At 39.2% G+C, this 17,331-nt stretch overlaps 1 protein-coding gene across 3 annotated transcripts in view; it reads left to right on the forward strand.

Annotated features, from left to right (window-relative positions):
• LOC102544289 (uncharacterized) overlaps positions 1–17,331 on the forward strand; it is a 245,217-nt gene that overhangs the window by 91,371 nt on the left and 136,515 nt on the right. For all 3 annotated transcript variants that reach the window (XM_072945696.1, XM_072945698.1, XM_072945697.1), the window contains 2 exons: positions 5,129–5,392; positions 8,514–8,724. In XM_072945696.1, the coding sequence (XP_072801797.1) occupies positions 5,129–5,392; positions 8,514–8,724 (475 nt within the window). The remainder of the gene's footprint in view (positions 1–5,128; positions 5,393–8,513; positions 8,725–17,331) is intronic.

Consider the following 17,331-nt stretch of genomic DNA (forward strand, 5'->3'; position numbering starts at 1 on the left):
TACAAAAGGTTTTAACTGAGCAAGGGACTGAACATAACACTCCATCTTAAATTCCGTGTCATACATGCTATCAGCACTTCATTTAGATGGTCTGTATTCCTCAACAAGATTTAGAAAGTGCCCTTTTCTGAGGTCACTGTATGTTTACAACTCTTTTGTTATTATTGTTACTATTTATTTTAAGTTTTAAGGACTTCAGAACTCTTAGAATATCTTAGTAATTGTTATGAAAACTTCTAAGTCTCCAAGTCTGTGTCTGGGCCCTGTCAATACCTCTGCCTGTACTTCTGTCTGAGAGCCTGAAGATTAGAAATTATGCCTTGGAAGGTATTGTCCAAACTGAAGACACTAAGCTTCTTTGGTTATAATGAGCAAAACTTGGGAGAGGAAGAGGTATGTCCCAATGTAAAGGCTGTCATGAGAAAACGATAGACTTTGTGTGTGCTTGTGTGTATGTGTGTGTGTGTGTGTATGTGTATGTTGGGTAGGCATTTGAGAAAATAAATTTGAAAATATTAAATATGCATGTTTATAGATTACATATTTTAACATATATTTAACTAAATGTTTAACAGAGAACAAAACTAGAAATTTAGATTGCAGTGTGGCTGTAGTAAGGCCTTTAATGCCATAGTAAGGCCTTACAGGTTATATGATAAATGTAAGGTGATAATATGATGTCAGGTAAGAAACAGCCTACCAAGGAGCAAAGAGTGGAGCTTATGCTGAACCAAAGTTTCTGTAAACCTTTTATCCAGTGCCAGAGATAAAAGCAACTTTATATGACCAGAAGGCAAGGCAATAAAACTGGGTGAAAAAAAAAAGAAAGTAGACTTTTCCAAATGATATATGATATTTTTATATTTAATTTTATATTTTATATTTAATATAAGAATTTTATGAAAAGGAAATAAGTATGACCCTTTGACAACCAATAATGAACTGTTCTGTCAAATGTCATAGGTAGCCCTTTATTTTTAGGGTTTTCTCTTTGATTTTATTGATTGGACTCTGATATGGCTAGGTATTGTTTCTTTTTGACTTTTTCTCCGTGGGACTTTCTGAGTTCCTTGGTTTCATGGGTTGGTCTCTTTCATCAGTTTTGGAAAATTCTCGGCCATTGTCTCTTCAATTTTTTTTTTCCTGCACATTGTCTGTGTTTTCCCTTTAGGATGCCAATTATATGTGTGTTAGACTGTCTGTAATTGTCCCATGGGTCTTACTTGCTTAGTTCTGTTCTTTTTTCGTTCTTTTTACCTTCGTGTTTCAGTTGGGACTCCCCTGCTGATCTCTGTTTGAGGTCCTGTATCCTGTTTCTGCCGTGTCTGTTTCTACTGTTAAGCCCACTCAATGAATTTTTCAAGTATTCTATTCTTCCTTTCTAAATTTTTTTTAAAGTTCTCTTTTGAAGTTTTCCTCCCTCCCACTGGTTATTTCCATCTATCCCCCTAATTCTTTATCCTAATTATAATGATTGTTTGAATTCTTTGTTAATTCTAACATCTGGGTCATCTGTGGGCCAGTTTTCCTTGACGGTTTTCTTTATTCTGTGCATCACATTTCCCTGCTTCTATGGATGGCTCATAGTTGTGTGTTGTGTGCCAGACACTGTATATAAATGAATTATAAAGACTGAAGTAGAAAATATTTATCCCCCACAAAAAAGCAGTCTCTGTCAGGCAGCTCGGGTGAGGGGCTGATCTCTCTGATTAGATTTAAGCCAAGTTGGGGTTACATTGTGGCTTTAGTTTTAATTCACCGCTGGTTTCAAAAGTTTTCAGGTGTAAAAGATCCCTCCTTCCAGCTGGGCTTGGCATCCAGGTACCACGTAACTGGGAGACTGCGCCACTCCCCTGCCCTGCTGTTGGATTTCTGTCCACAGAAGGTCTCTCTTTGATTCTCAGCCTGGACCCAACTGCTCACAAGCCCTAAGGTTAAGAATTTGTAAATAGTAAGGACCCACTCTGTGTCCAGGGCTCATGTGTACTCAGTATTCCATGTTAGTCCCAGATTGCTGAAGGTTCAGCCAATTTCTTCTTTTTCCTTCAGTCTCTCTCACCCAGTGATAGATCTGCCCCTTCACTTGTTCCCTGAGATTAAAGCTGCCTCAAGTCCTAATTCGTACATGAAGGGCTTCTCCTGTTTGAGATTTAGTTTCCTCTAAATTTCTTTATGTCCTCAGCTCCCCAGTGGGTTCAAGAGTATACATCATTTTGTAATTTAACTGGAGTTTTTTCCTTGTTATAGTAAGAATTATGGTCATTTATGACTGTCTCTACTATAAGCAGAAGCTGAACTTTGAAAGCTTTCTGTTTTTGAAATTACTTTCTCAACTTTTTTTCTGAGTAGGAAAACAATAACCATTCCAAATATTTCAGAAATTCCAGAAAATTGAAAAATACTTCATCCGTATGCATTTTCATCGTTTCATAAGACTCCCCTAATCCTTTCTGAGTTGCTTCAATTTAAAAGTATTTGGTGTCCAAGTGGAAAGAATTTTGCTTTCTCTTCCAATCCTCCGTGCAACCTTCAGCCTTGGAAATCCTTGTTTGTTTCTTGTGTACTGCATGGTCTCCACTGTCCTTTCACGTGTACCTTCTGTAATGTGAAAGATCAAAGGCATCGCCTTTTTGTTATGCAGTGAAATTCAGCCTTCCAGTGTCTCTTCCTCCAAAAAGAATGCCCTTCATGGTGCTCAGAAAATAAAGCAGGGTTTTCATGATGAGGTGGCACTGGTAGCTGGGGGGAGACTGATCCATTTATTTCCCTTACTGTGTAGCATTCAGTTACAAAGCTATGGAACAATATAGAAACGTCACAGCACAGGATGGCTATGGAAATGTTCAGGGTTGTGGAAAGGGTCCTCTGAGAGGGAACAATGAAATCTAGTGGTCCTTTCTTGCCAGAGAGGAAAAGAATGAGTCCCAAGCTACACTTACAAGGCAAAAGATCTCTCCTACAAGACCTAGCAAGGGAAAGGCACCAAAAGAATAAATCAAACTGCTGTCTGATAAGTTCCTTCACATGGGTCTTATCCTCCTTTTCAATCAATACCAGTGACTAGGTTTTGTCTGGTTCAAATATTCTTTTTTTGGCGGGGGGAGATGCTCATAGGGTAACTGCATGTGACACTTCTATCTTAGCAAAATAGGTTGAAGGGAACTTCCTTTTGTGCCTGAAGACTGCCTTCGTAGTTACGTTGTCGTGGGTGACGCCGTGCTGCCTGGTGTTACGGGGTTATGTTGGGTAGCCTTGAACTCTCTCTTGCGCACAAAATGGTACTAGTGTTTTACACGTTTATAGATGAGCTTCATTCAGCCTTAAAATGTTCTTGTCTTCTTTATTAAACTATAATCTGTCATAAGTAATTGGGATAAAATCTTAAGATAGATAATAATTTTTATGTGCATTTCACATTTTTATGAACATTTTTGTACTTGTTATCCAGTTTGATCATTGCATCAACTTTGTGAGGAGGAGGCTTATCTTCTTGCTTTTTATTGAGGAGGAAACTTAAGCGCATGGAAACGTAGATGCAAAAAGAGAAGCGACTTGCCCAAGACCATGAGAAAATTACTGATAGAACTGGGTCAGTACTGGGCAGCTTCTTCCTTCATCTGCCTTGAACACGTCACTGAGTAAGATCAGGTTAGTGTAAGAGGAGCGTTAGTTTTTGTTTCTGAATGCAAGGGTGTACAATGGAAGAAATTGCTGGAATAGCATCTGTTCAGCTTCATTTTTTAATGGTGGTCCAAAACAGGTTTCTGACTCCATTTTTCCTCCTCCTCCACTTAGCTTTTACCCCCTTATCACAAGGGTTACTCCCAGCCAACTAGCCAAATGAAAAGTGTGGCTTGATTAAGAATCTCTTTTGTCAGTAATTTGTGCCTAATGTTTTTAGCTCTCCCATGGGCTGTTGTAGAAAATGGTAAATCTGGTTTAAATGAAACTTGATCCTCTTAATGGTTTAATAGCAGCTGCCACAGGGTTATGGCATTTTTCAGCAGATGCTTCTGCTTCATCTTAAACGTAAACTAAGTCTTGGAATATTTATGGAAATCATATAAAATATGCCTACACACTTCTGGTTAAATATATTTTTATACTATAGTCTTAGACAAGTCCCTGTCTTTGCCCATTTATATTTATTCACATAGAATTTTTAAAAAAGCTAACCGAAGTCTATCCTCTATTTTTATTTTTATTGTGTTTTTGTTTGCTTTTTTACATTTTATCTTTTACACAACTTTTTAAAACCTTTTATTTATTTTTTAAATGGAGGGACTGGAGATTGAACCCAGGACCCCGTGCATGCTAAGCACATGCTCTACCACTGAGCTATACCCCAACCCCCAACACTCTGTTTTTAAAAAAGATTATTCATGTCTTGCACTTTCCTAAGAAAAAAATTTTTTAAAGGCTGAAGAATAAGCTCCGTCTCTAGTCTGGGATCTTGAACAACGGCTTGGTCAATCTGATCATCTTTACGCCTAACACTATTTATTTAGCATTGACAAATTGCTTATACAGTGATGTGCATTAGAGTGTCAACTGAAATAAACAGAGCAGTCGTAAAATTAAATGGGACACGAGTTTTCTCTGAAAAGGTGGACTTTGTAATAGTGATTCAGACTATCAGAATGCCTTGGATTAGCTTCTCTCGAGTGTGGTAGTTTGTTCAGTCTTTTTTTATAAAAGCATTTCTTCTGTGCAGAGCACTTGTGCTGGATACATGAATGATACAAAGATGAATGACAGGCAAGTAAAGCAATGACTATGACAAAAAAAAATAGTTCTATAATAGAGGTACCAGCTCATACAAAAAGGACAGAAAATACAGCATACCACCTTCGTTAACATAGTACACAGTTGATTCCTAAAGCTTATAAAGGGCAGACCCTTGAACAGTCTTGTTTTTTGGGGTCATATTTTCATGGTGGGATGGTGGCTCATTTACCCTGGGCTGAAAAGGTTATTTATGTAAGTATATCCAGTGATGAGTTTTTAAGGGCAGACAATATAAGTACAAGCCAGCTCTTAACTCTGAATTATCCATAGGCATCTCTGAATATGATGTGTTTCCAAATACAAGGATCTCAATCTTCTCTTTTCTTAATGTCTTTCCTAGATGCTCCCTCCTAAGAAAGATTTGAAGCCAGGCATGGCTTTCTTGTTTGAACTCTTTCTCCTGCGTGGGAAATACGCTTGTCTCCAGCAGGTCGTGGGCTGGGCAGCCTTCCCTTTGTACGATAATAATTTGAATGTAGTGGCGGGAAAATTCAAGTGTCCTCTTCTCCGCGGACATTATGACCAGAGACTCGACAATTTCGGGAAAATTGAAGATTTGATTTGCCTGGACTTGGACCACTGGCTGTGCAATCTCTATTTTCAGGTTTGTAATATGATTTTGTGAGTGGAAAAAGAACTTAAAATTTTTCCAAAGCTGCTGCTTTCTAGCCTTTAGCTTCCTTTCATGCTACTGAAAATGTCAGTAAGCAAAGTATCCTACATCTGTAAGAGTAATTATATCTTAATACTGATTTCTGATAATGTTTGATGTCTGCAAATCAGAGGTAAAACCGTAGAGTTAGCAGAAATCTTGAGGATAATTTAATCCGAGCTTCTATGTTATAAATGAGTCAGGACAGTCACCCACGCCCCGTGATTTCTCAGCTGTTTATAATCTGTTGCTGCTGGAGCAGACTGGTCTCACCAACATGGGACGGGGGGGGGGGGTCCCTTTCTTTATCAAAGGTTCTCATTGAGGTTCTGTTATGGGTTGGGCACTGCTGTTCCAAGGATGCAAAGGAGATAAGATGTGGTCTCTGCCATTTATTTGATGAGACCGACAAAAGAAAACCAGTGACCCCCATTTCCCCATGATGAAAGTGGCCACCATGAAGTTCTCTTTGCCATATGTGTGACTTCAATGTATGCCACCTGGTTTATATCAAAAATTAAGGAAAAGCCCACTTGGGCCCACCCATTTATTTGTAAAGATTTGGTGTTCTATTTTCTAAGCAAGTCTTTTAGCAGAAATGCTGTTGCATAAATTGATTTTAGGCCAACACCATGGAGGCGCCGAAAAAGAAACTGACAGCACATATTAAATATAAAGCGTTCTGACACATTTTTTAGTCTATTTACTTTTGTTCTATATGTCCAGATTTATTCTACCTGTTCATGGTGTCTTTTCAGGGATGCCTGTATCATAAAATGCTGTGATTTATTTTCTCCTTCACTGATAGGTTTAATTTTTTTTTTCAGCCTGTCTACTTACTGCTTATCTAACTGAGGGAACCACTAACTATGGACATTTTCAGGAAACACATGTAGTTTTGACCTAAAAATCAGTGGCTGCATATCCTTCTTATAGGATGGTCTTCCTGTTTTCCTATTTCAGTTTAATTCACTGCCATTTTTTCCCGTTTAGCTAATTCAGTTGTAATGCTCTGTTGAAGCACCTTGTTGTGACAGTCGAAGTATGCTATTGAGAAAGTCACTCTTACACTGACACGTGCCCTCCTGTTCATCCTGGAAATAATGGCATCCTAAAATAAATCTGTGCATTAAAATCACGTGGGAAGCTTTAAACATACTACAGCTTGAGTCCTGTTCCCAGAAATTTTGGTTCAATCATTGTGAGTTGGACCCCAAGATCAGAAGGTTTTAAAAGCTTCTGAGGATAAGAAACATTGGTAAATAAGTGTGAAAAGGAAGACCATTATAAACGAATCCAAAGGAGTTATTGAAAAATCACCCAAATTTTGAAGAAAACTGTAGGAAACCTCCACAAAATATTTAACAAATTGGTGACTTGAATACTGCAGAAAGAGATCAAAATGAAATGAAAATCAAAATGTAGCCATAAAAGAAAATACATTTTGGTATAAGTTTATTAGGTAACGTGAAAGACATTTATAATTTTCCACTAAAATTTTCATTGTTACCTAATAGTCTGTGTCTATAAATTATGGCATGGAAAATCAGTATTAACTTTCTTTATAAAAGGTAATCTAGGTAGTACAGATACATATTTTATATTTGAGATAAAAATCAAGAAGTGATGTTTAAAATTTACAAGGTCAAGAAGAGTGGTTATTTGATAAGCACCGTTAGAATAACTTGATTTCACGAAAATTGACTTGATTTGAAAACATTACTAAATTTTTTTTCTCTTGTTTCCTCTGACTCCCTCCTTAACAAAAAAACGTGAAAAAAGTAATATTATGATTTATCTGCAGAACCCTCTGGCCATTATTCATTGCAAATGGAGGTACTTTTCCACTAGCTTTATTATTTGGTAGCCAATAATAGGAATTTTCTCCATGTGTATATTTCATGGGGTAGGGGAAGAGTGAGTCTTGCTAATGGAAAATAGTACTATTATTCAAGACGCATGAGCTTCTGATTGGAAGGCAGAGTAATCACGGCTGTAGGTAGATACTTCTCTTTCATGAGGATGAACATGAAAAATCCTTATCTTGAAGCCCTATTTTCCTCTATGCAAAATTTTAAAATACGTGGAATTTTCTGATGTTGAGTTTTCTCAAATGCAAACATTTCTGAACAAATATATGTAGATTTGGAGTACTCCTTTTAGAGCTACTCAGGAAAAGAATCATCTGGGGTTGGGAAGAGAAAAGAGAGACAAAGTAGATCTTGGAACGGAAAAGTGGTTTTGCAGTGCAGATTTAGAAGAGATTAAAGGAAACAAGTAAAATCCTATAGATCCTGGTTATCTTCCTCCAGTGTCTGTTCGCGGAGGGAACCTGCCACGATCAGAAGGGCTGGCAGAGCGAGGGCGTGTGGTCCAGCCCTGACCTCCGGTGTCCCACCAAGGTGTTACTAGGAGTAGGACTCAGGCCAATTAACCCTGAGCTTTAAGGAGGGAACTGGAGAGCGTCTCTGAGTCCACCCCCAGAGCGAGTGTGAAAGAATGGTAAGAGGGAAAACTATGCAAGCAAGATAGCCTTTAACTGTATCCTAGAAAGGCTTTTCTATCAATTTCTCCCTTTTCCGAATACTTGGTTTCCTGTGTCATTGATTCTTTCCACCAAGAGCTTTACTATTAACATTTTAAACATAGAGATAAGATGAAAAAGTTGAGTGGCAAGCACCTATATATTCACCACTAGATTCCTCAATCTTGTCATTTATTTTTGGACTTCATTTTGTTTCTTGGAGATAGTAAATACTCACTAGTAAATTAAATTTGCTAATTTCATCCCAGCATGACTATTAGACACAGGGTTGTTTGGAAGAAGAAATTAGAGCAAGTACAAGATAAAACAGAGAAACTAATAAACGTATAGGGCATTTTATGTAAACCTGTTGATACCAAAAAAAAATGCACTCTTTATAATGCAACCAAACAAAAACAAATATAGGTTTTGGAAAAATTGAATTCAAAATCTTTGGGATTTTGCAAATTATTTCCTTGTTCTAGAGAAATAGCTAACTGTGTACGTAGTATTTTTAATAGTTTAGGTAACAGATCTGTCTCTTAATAGGTCATTAAACTTCCTCTAGATTTGGATGATCCAAGAAAACACAAAAGGCATATTCAGCTCCCCCATGAATTTCCAGTTTGTCTAGTGGCTGAAGCGGAGAAAGCAGAATCAGGTGTGGATGACACAGCTGGCCCTTCAGAGAAAGAAACAGAGAAAAACATGTGTGCATCGAAAGGTGATGCAGCTAAACCCTCCTCACGCTCTTCTCAAGGTTAGTTTACTTTTTATCAGCATCTGTTGCTAATGTTTCAAGTTGTGCTTTAGTACATAAAACTGGGAAAGAATGATCATTCATGTGTTCTTCTATACCATGCCATTTAAAGAGAATGTAATCGTTGACGAGAATGTTAGTTTTCCTATCTTGTAATTATACATTACATAATAAAATAGAAAATCGCTTCATTGAAACACAAGTCTTATGCCCTGATGTTTTTAATCTATACATTTTGTTGTTAATTATTTTAGATGTGATCCTTAATTTTCTTATCTATACATGTAACTATAAATTATCTTTAAAAGTCTAACTTCATTCAGTACTTCCCTTAAGGACTTACTTATAGGGCTCATTAAGCACCTCCATGTGCTTTCATGTTATTGTTAGCTGTGCTTTCAGTTTCACTTTTTTATTAAACAGAAAAAAAAATTCTTTACTCTTAATAGAAAGTTAATTTACTGACACATTTGATCAGTATCAGTGCTTTATAATATTTTTAATATAGCATGTCTTTACTTGGTTCATTTTTCCTCTTGTTTAAAGAAATCTTTAGTAATTCATTTGGAGCTTGGGTCTGTGATTGGTAAACTCCCTTGGCCATTGCATGTCTGCAAAAGTCTGTTTTCTTCACTTTTGGTAGATCATTTATGCATGTATAAAACTCTAGTATACTAATAATGTTCCCTCACTGTTTTCCTCACCATCCTTTTGTGTCTACTGTGGCTGATGAGAAATCTGTATTAAATATTAACTGACGGATCTTAGGAAGGCAGGTGATGAATTTCAATTTCTATTTTAGGCAGATCCCTCTGCTAATTTTTCGGAGGGTTTATTTGAGAAAGGCATGGCTAGAAACAGATCAGTTAGGAACAGTTTGGAGCAGTCAGGCAACAAAAGAGGGTCTGAATTAGGGCAGGTAGTAAAGTTGGAGAAGAGAGTATGCATTTTTAAAGTATCAAAGAGGTGCACTAGATTAGCCACAGGGCTAACAGTAAGGACATTCCTGTTAATTGGATGTGGCTGTGAAGGAGAATGAAGGATGACTCCTAGTTTTTTTAGCACAGGTAGGTCTAAGTGTCAACCAGCAGATAATACGAACTGTAGGGGGAGGGACAAAATTAGGAGAAAAATCAAGAGCTTGATTTTGGACCTGCTGAGTTTGAAGTTCCATATTAATTCCAGGTAGAAATGTTCAGGAGATCTTTGGGAAGACGGATGTGAAGCCAGGAGAGAGATGGAAGTTGGGAGGAAGAATATGTCCCTTAGGGAGGCATAAGGACCCGCGAAGTGGTTGATTTCAACATGGGAGAGTGCGTGGAACAATGAAAGGTTGGGGAAGAGGGCACAGCTCAGGACAACAGCAGTGTTTCAGAAGGGCCCTGGGCCAGGACTGTCGTCAGACCCAAAGCCTGCACTGCTGGACTTCCTGGGTGACATCTGTCTTCCTGTCTTGCTCTGCCTATCAGCTGGACGGCACAGAGCTTCACACTCAGTTTCCAGTGGTGAAAGTTTCTGAAGTTGTGGTTGGAGTTTTCCAAATCCCCTGGAAACTTCATGCCTTGTTGGGCCAAGCAAAACTCCACTGATTGCTAGACTCAGTTTCGAGAACCCCACTTCCTTCCCTAACAGGCAATTCCAGCACGAGCCCCAGGCTTCCATATTCACACCGTCCTGTTTCTCTGTGAGTGAACCACTGTCCCCAGCTAATGATTGCTGAGACACCACCACCTCCAGAGAACTAAGTGTCATGTGTACCTGGAAATCTTATGTTGAAATTTTATACACAGAATTCATGTAAGTCAAATTATATCAACTGACTTTAAATAAATATTTGTGAAACTAAATTAGGAATCAGATATGTATTGAAGCTCAGTAATAAATACCAAGACCGTAAGGCAACGTGGTTAAAGCGTATTGTTTCTCACACCTGAGAACCTGGATTTGCTTGACTTAGCCAGAGAAGGTAGGAGGTGACTGACATGATGGTCTGGTTTTGGAGAATAATGAGGAGAGCCTGCCGTCCTCGAAATGCACAAGTTTGAGCTGGCTGTAAGCATTCCATGCTGGAATTTAATAGGTTTCAGGCTGTAATTTTTCATTATAAATGCGAATATCCTAGGTGGATAACAGTGGGTGTGCTGTTCCCAGTGTGCTGAGTTTGGGTAAGGGGAATGTGGAGAGGTGAGGGGTGAGGGTCTGGGGCACTGGCAGTCCAAGGAAGAGTAGACAGTGCCCTTGAAGGGCAGATAGTAAACAGACAAGCGAATGGCGGATTTACCCTCAATCCAAACTGCTTCGTGGGGCAGCTCTGTCGAGGACCTTTGCGGGCATTGTGGCTAAGCTTTCCTCAGTCCTATTTGCAAGAGAATGACTTTTACCCACATTGTGCCTTAATGTTGAATCAGATTAGTCAGGCCTTCTAACAGGAGATTTTGTGTGAAAATAAATTAATTAAACGTTAGCATGTGAGCTCTGTAACCTGGGAATCTGAGATGTAGAAGGGGAGGAAAAAGCCCCAATCTTTTATCGTGGTTGAAGGTCATCTTCCTAAAATAGAATTAGTAAATCAAAAATATGAAAGAATTGATTATGATTTCATTGGATTAAAAAAAGAAAATATTCCAGTTAATTTTTTGTTTAAAAAGCAAATTCAAATCCAGTCAACTCTAAAGCCACTGTGTGGGACACTGAAACATGTGCACATGTAATGTGGATTTCTTTTTTTCTTTCTTTCTTCCCCCCCCCCCCCCAATGTTTTAGAATTAAATATGGAGCAAAAAAATCTTATTTTATAATTTTTAACTTTTGAGAAAGCAGGTTCGGGTTTAACAGTAATAATATTTCAGTGAAACTGACATTTTAACCTAGCTTTAGGATCCTGAGCTGAAGATTAGAAGCAATTACTCTTAGACCATTTTTCACCAGATCATTTTTGCTCTCTACTTTTTCCTCAGGGTATTGTGGCTCTATTTTCCACACCCACTGCACTGTGCTCTGAACTTGGCTTTTAGAAGGCTGCCCCCAGTTTCCCTAAAAGGAGGACAGGGACAGGTGACACTCGAAGAAATACGAACACTGACACGTTCAATATGAGAACATTATCTACCACGAGAGGAAGACTCTTTCATGCTTTAGGAAAATGCTTTGGAAAAGGCTGATTATCATTTGCTCTGCTCAGAGCTTGGAGACTAATTCGAGGCTCACATTCAAAGACGACACAGGGAGCTTCTGCCCTTATTCTGAATAGATTTATACAAAAACAAAACACAAAAACCTCTTCGAATGCACGTCTCTGCCACATTGAGTATATTTATTTTTCTTGGGGCCTCCTAGACATATTATTAGCAGTTAATATCCCCCATGGGTTTGTTTTCTGATATATCAGGGCTGTGATACAGTGTGCTGTTTCTGCCACTGATATGTTGCTAAGAGATTTAATAATGGGTAAACAAACACAACATGTGGTAATTCATTTCAAATTAAAAGTTTATTAAACTCTGGCTTGATGGCTTTCTGGCTATTTACAATTAAAGGAGTGAACCTTAGGGAAGTGGGGAGCACGTGGTGTGTTCATGGCTGCAAAGTTTCTATCTGAAAAATATGTTTATGGTCTTCCACAAGCTGTCCCACATTGATGGGCTCCATATGTAATCTGCTGAATCCACTCCAGCCCCCAAATCATGAAAAAATGACTTTAATGTTCACTTCTCAGCACACGTGTGCACGCATGTGTGTGTGCGTGCTCCCACACAGACACACACACCAAAATGGTTCTGAATTTAATCCCATGGTTGACGTCTTAAGTGGTGATCAGCCTTGCAAATAGGTGGAAGCCTGAGGCCAGGAGATATTTATGAAAAATGAAAAGCCAGGATAAAAAGCCCCATGATCTAACTTTTGGGTTATTCCCATCTTTGAGGCTATTTTCGTTTTTAGGGGGCAGACTAGGGAAGTATTTGTTCTGCTTAATAGTTTTGTTTTGTATGTGCCTACATTGCATGAGCAATGGTCTCTGGCAAGGTCTCTATATGTTTTGTGAGGCAGAATTCAATTCAGGAGAGTTTTATTGTGTAACCGCCATCAACAAAGCGCGCTGCTAAATGCTGTGCGATTAGAAACCAAAATAACATGATGCCATCCCCAACCTCCAGCGGCTTACATGAGTCCAAGCCCACCCCACCACTAGGATCCGTATCCGGACACATGTTGACTAGGTGATGGGAGGGCCTGCCAGCACTGTTTATGTGCAGGACCAGCAGGCCTTCTGGGAGACCTCACGCTTGCAGAAGATGAGAAAGGGGGCAAGAGGCGGTCTAATTATGGCGTAAGTTGTAGCCTTGCTGTGGACAATACTCTCTTATTAGGGACTTTGAAACAGTCGTCGTGCTCTTCCCTTATCTCTGGAGATGATGCCTGGGGGCGCTTCTGAAGGCACCAGCTGTAACCTTTCCTCATGCCCCTGTCTACTTGGCTAAGTCTTGGAAATTTGCTGTAAAGAGGTGTGGCTAGACTGCACACCCTGTGAAGGCAGAGATAACTTGTTTTGCTTATCCATTGTGCCCAGTGCCTACAACAGTATGGGACACATCATAGATTCTCAGTGAATATTTGCTGAATGCATAAATGAGTGTGGTTCTGAGTAACCTCTGGACTTACAGTGCCTTTCTGCAGAAATAAGTCAAGCAAACAGTTTTTAAACTAACACATAGTAAAATTAACTTTTTCAGAGTATACAGTTCTAGATAGCGTATACGTAGATTTATGTAACTACTACTGCAATCAGGATAAGGTGCCCTTCCATTACCCACGCAAGCTCCTTTCTGCTGTCTGTTATAGGCACATCCTCACTCCTTCACTCCCAGGCATGGAACCCACTGATCTCTTTATCATCATTATAGCTTTGTTTTTACAAAATTGTCATACAGAATGGCCTTCTTTTAGTTAACATAATGCCTTTGAGAGTCAACCGAATTGTTTGTATCAACAATTCATTTCTGCTCAGGGCTAAATAATATTCCATCATATGGAGGTACCATAGCTTGTTTATCTGTTCACTCATTAAAAGACAAATGGATTATTTTGAGTTTTGGCCACGATGAATAAAGTTGCTACAAATACTCATAAAAGGTGATTGTGTGAATGTAGTATTCATTTCTCGAGGACATCTGCCTAGTAGTAGAATTGCTGGGTTGTCTGGCAAACGTGCAATTAGCCTTATGAGGAGCTGCCTCACTATTTTACAGTGACTGTACCACGTCGCGTCCCCCCCAGGAACACAGGAGAGTTTCAGGCGCTCTGCCAGCTCGTCAGCACTTAGTACTGTCAGGTTTTCAAAAAGTCTTTCTAATTTATGTTCAACATTAAATCCCAAATCATGAATTCAATTGGTATTTCTTTAATGGCTAATATTACTGAACATCTTCATATGTGCTTATCTGTCACCCATTTATATTCTTTGGTGAAGGATCTGTTCAAGTCTTTGCCCATTTTTAAATTGGGTTTTTTTTTTCAACTGTTGGGTTTTTACAGTTCTTTATGCATTCTGGATACAAGCCCTTTGTTGGTTATGTAGTTTGTAAATGCTTTCTCCCTGTCTGTAGTTTGATTTTTTATTTTATTAACAGTGTCTTTCACAGAGCAACAGTTTTGAATTTTGTCTAAGCCCCAGTTACCTAATTTTAAAACGGATTGTACTTTTATATCTCTTTCGTGAACTCTTTGTGTAACTCTCACAAGATTGTCACTTATGTTTTCTTCTGGAAGTTTTAGTTTTGCATTGTACATTTAGAGCAATGATCCCTTTGGAGTTAAACTGCTTTTTGGATAAGGTGTGAGGTTAAGGCTGAGGTTTTTGGTTTTTGCATATGAAGTTCCAGTTGTTCCAGCACCGTTTGCTGGAAGGGCTGTTCTTTCACCCCCGAAATGCCTTTGCGCCTTTGTCAACAATCCGTTGGCTACACACATGCGATTATATTTCAGGGACTTTTTAAGTGGACTGGGGAGAGGGCTCTGCCCAGCATATACCATTATGCCCAGTCGCAGCCACCAAGCAGAGGCAGAAGGGAGGGCAAATTAATTAATAGCAGTGATAAATGAAGCACTGAGGGCCCGTAATACTGGAACTCGGAACAGGGAGCCAAGGACAAGCTGGTGACCAGCGCTCGGTTAGTGTGTCTGTTCATGAGGAGACCTGCTGTGTGAGAGCTCGTGGCCGGTTACAGACAAGCCGACACGCAGCGCTCCCCGAAGCCCCCAGTCCGTCGCTCCCTCATGGGTAGGATAAGAAAAGCAAGTTTCGGCCCCTGTTGGTTATCCCGGACCACAGTGATAGAGACTGTTGCTTAGCAGTTTGTAAGTCAGCTGTTACCTGTTTCTGTGGAGAATCCATGAATCTGTTATTTGAAAATACTGCACGTGACTTTGCGTTTGACAGAGATTTCTTGATTTTTCAAACAGTGTGAGTGTAAAATTGAACCTCAGGGAACCACAGTATGTTTCGAAGCGATTAATCTGTGTAAAAAGCTAATTCCCTGAAATTTTTAAATGCTTTTATGTGTTATATCACAGAAATGCATCCCAATATTTAAAGTCATAAAAACGTTTCAAAATATTTTAAGATAATTTAAATCTTTTTAAAAGCATCAGTGGTCAGAACAAATCTTTCCTGCCTGTTTTGCTTCTTTTCCCCTTCCTTCCCCCCTCCTTTCCTTCCTTCCTTCCTCCTTTCCTTCCTTCCTCTCTTCCTTCCTTTCTTCTTACAGATCAGTGAAGTTGTCACCTTGTAACTTTATTTACAGACAATAAGACTTCCAATAGCTGCAACATTAAACTCCCCAAACTGGGGCTCAGCTGGGAAAACTCCACACAGATGTTAATTGGAGGTAGAGTTAGGATTGTACCCTGAACAGATTTCATTTAAAAAACTCTAGTTTGTCTTAAACTTTATCTTGTTTTTGTGAGCTTCTTCACCGCCCGTTATGGGTTAATTACAACAATGGTTTCTGGCTTGATTCACTTCAATCTCGAAGTCATTTCAGAAAACCGCTGGAACTGAAAAAGCTTTAAACAGTCGTGCAGGTCTTTAATTGTAAATTAGTCTTGACAGGACTACGACGCAGCATCCTGCTTGGTTCCAGAGTGATGCTAGCCGACAGCCTCGCAGTGGTCCAGGAGCAGAGGAACATGTGGAAGAGATTGTTCTTTTACATTTCACAGCTTGTCATTTCCTCTGCAGGGCAGCCCCTGACCCCTCTGAGAGCTCCCGACACCCAGAAGGGAAGTGTTCCCACTGATGTAAAGGAAGCGGGGAAGCAGTTTAACGCTCCGAAAGGGAGGGAGGAGGGTGTGTCAGAACGATCTGGGGGACAGAAAGATGAGATGGGCTGAAAACGTTTCCAGCAGGTTAGAATCTTTGCTGTGTTGTTTTCTTTCACAGGAGAAAACTGAAAAATTATTCAGAAGTTTCAAAACATTATGGGGAGTTGGTTTACGCTACCTTTCTAAAGATTTTTTTTTAATGGAAACGGCAGTAAAAATGAATGTGTCACATGTGAATGATCAAAATAAATGTCTGAGGGAAAAGTTCAAATATGTGTTGCTGCTGCTCTGTTCCAATATGTTTCTAATTACAGAGTGTGTGTGGATTAGGTGGACAACAGCAGATTACAGCTTGTGTTTTCAGGACGTTTTACACCCTCCACATTTTATTTGTTCCCATATATTCATCACAGTTAATTTTTCCTCTGTACCTGTGCTCTTAAACAGCGCAGTAAGGAAACATAAAAAGGCAATTGGGTTGTGTGATCGTTCAAACTGGTTTGTCATTCTTTCCAGTCAATTGACATGAGCCATTTCAAAACTCCTCAAATTATCAATATTTTTGGAGCCACTAATGAAGTCATTAAAAAAAAAATTCTTTGTGTTTTTTTTTTTTTTTGAAATCGTTGAAAATCTTTTTCAGGATACACACCTTTTTTGACCGTAGTCTTTAGAGCAGGAATAATAAATACTCTCTCCTCCACACCAGTCTTGTTTTGTGGACGTGTGTGTGTGTGTGTTCTTTAATCTGTTGTCGTAAGCATGCTAACAAATGCACGTGTGTCTTGTATATTCAACAGGCACTCCTAACATGTAGTATGAAAACCATTCAGTTGTTTTCTTGGCCAATCGCTCTCATTTAATCTGCAGATACTCAGAGCTTCAATTAGACAAATGTCTTTGCAAAATAACACTGCAGAAGTGGATATGGATGACAAATACTGTCGTAGTTCTTGACTGAATGTGAGACACCGCAGTTGACCTAGCAGGTTAGGAGAATTTGAACATTTCTAAAAACCTTTGAGAGCAGGGGTTTAGGAGGGAAGAGTTGCTGTGGACCTGTGACAAGACACACTTATCTCTGGTCCCACTGTTCATTCAGGATGTGCCCAGAGGTACCCAGAGCCAAATGCACAATCTGAGTAAGCTGGAAATAGGAGTTGCAAATCAGTGAGCCTAAAGCCTCCATTATGCAAGATGAGTAAGTTCTAGAGGTCTGCTGTGCGCCATCAGCCATGCAGTCAACAGTGCTGTAAGGTGCACTTAAACGTCCGTTAAGAGGGTAGA

Source organism: Vicugna pacos, chromosome 20, assembly GCF_048564905.1.
Source record: "Vicugna pacos chromosome 20, VicPac4, whole genome shotgun sequence".
NCBI lineage: Eukaryota > Metazoa > Chordata > Mammalia > Artiodactyla > Camelidae > Vicugna > Vicugna pacos.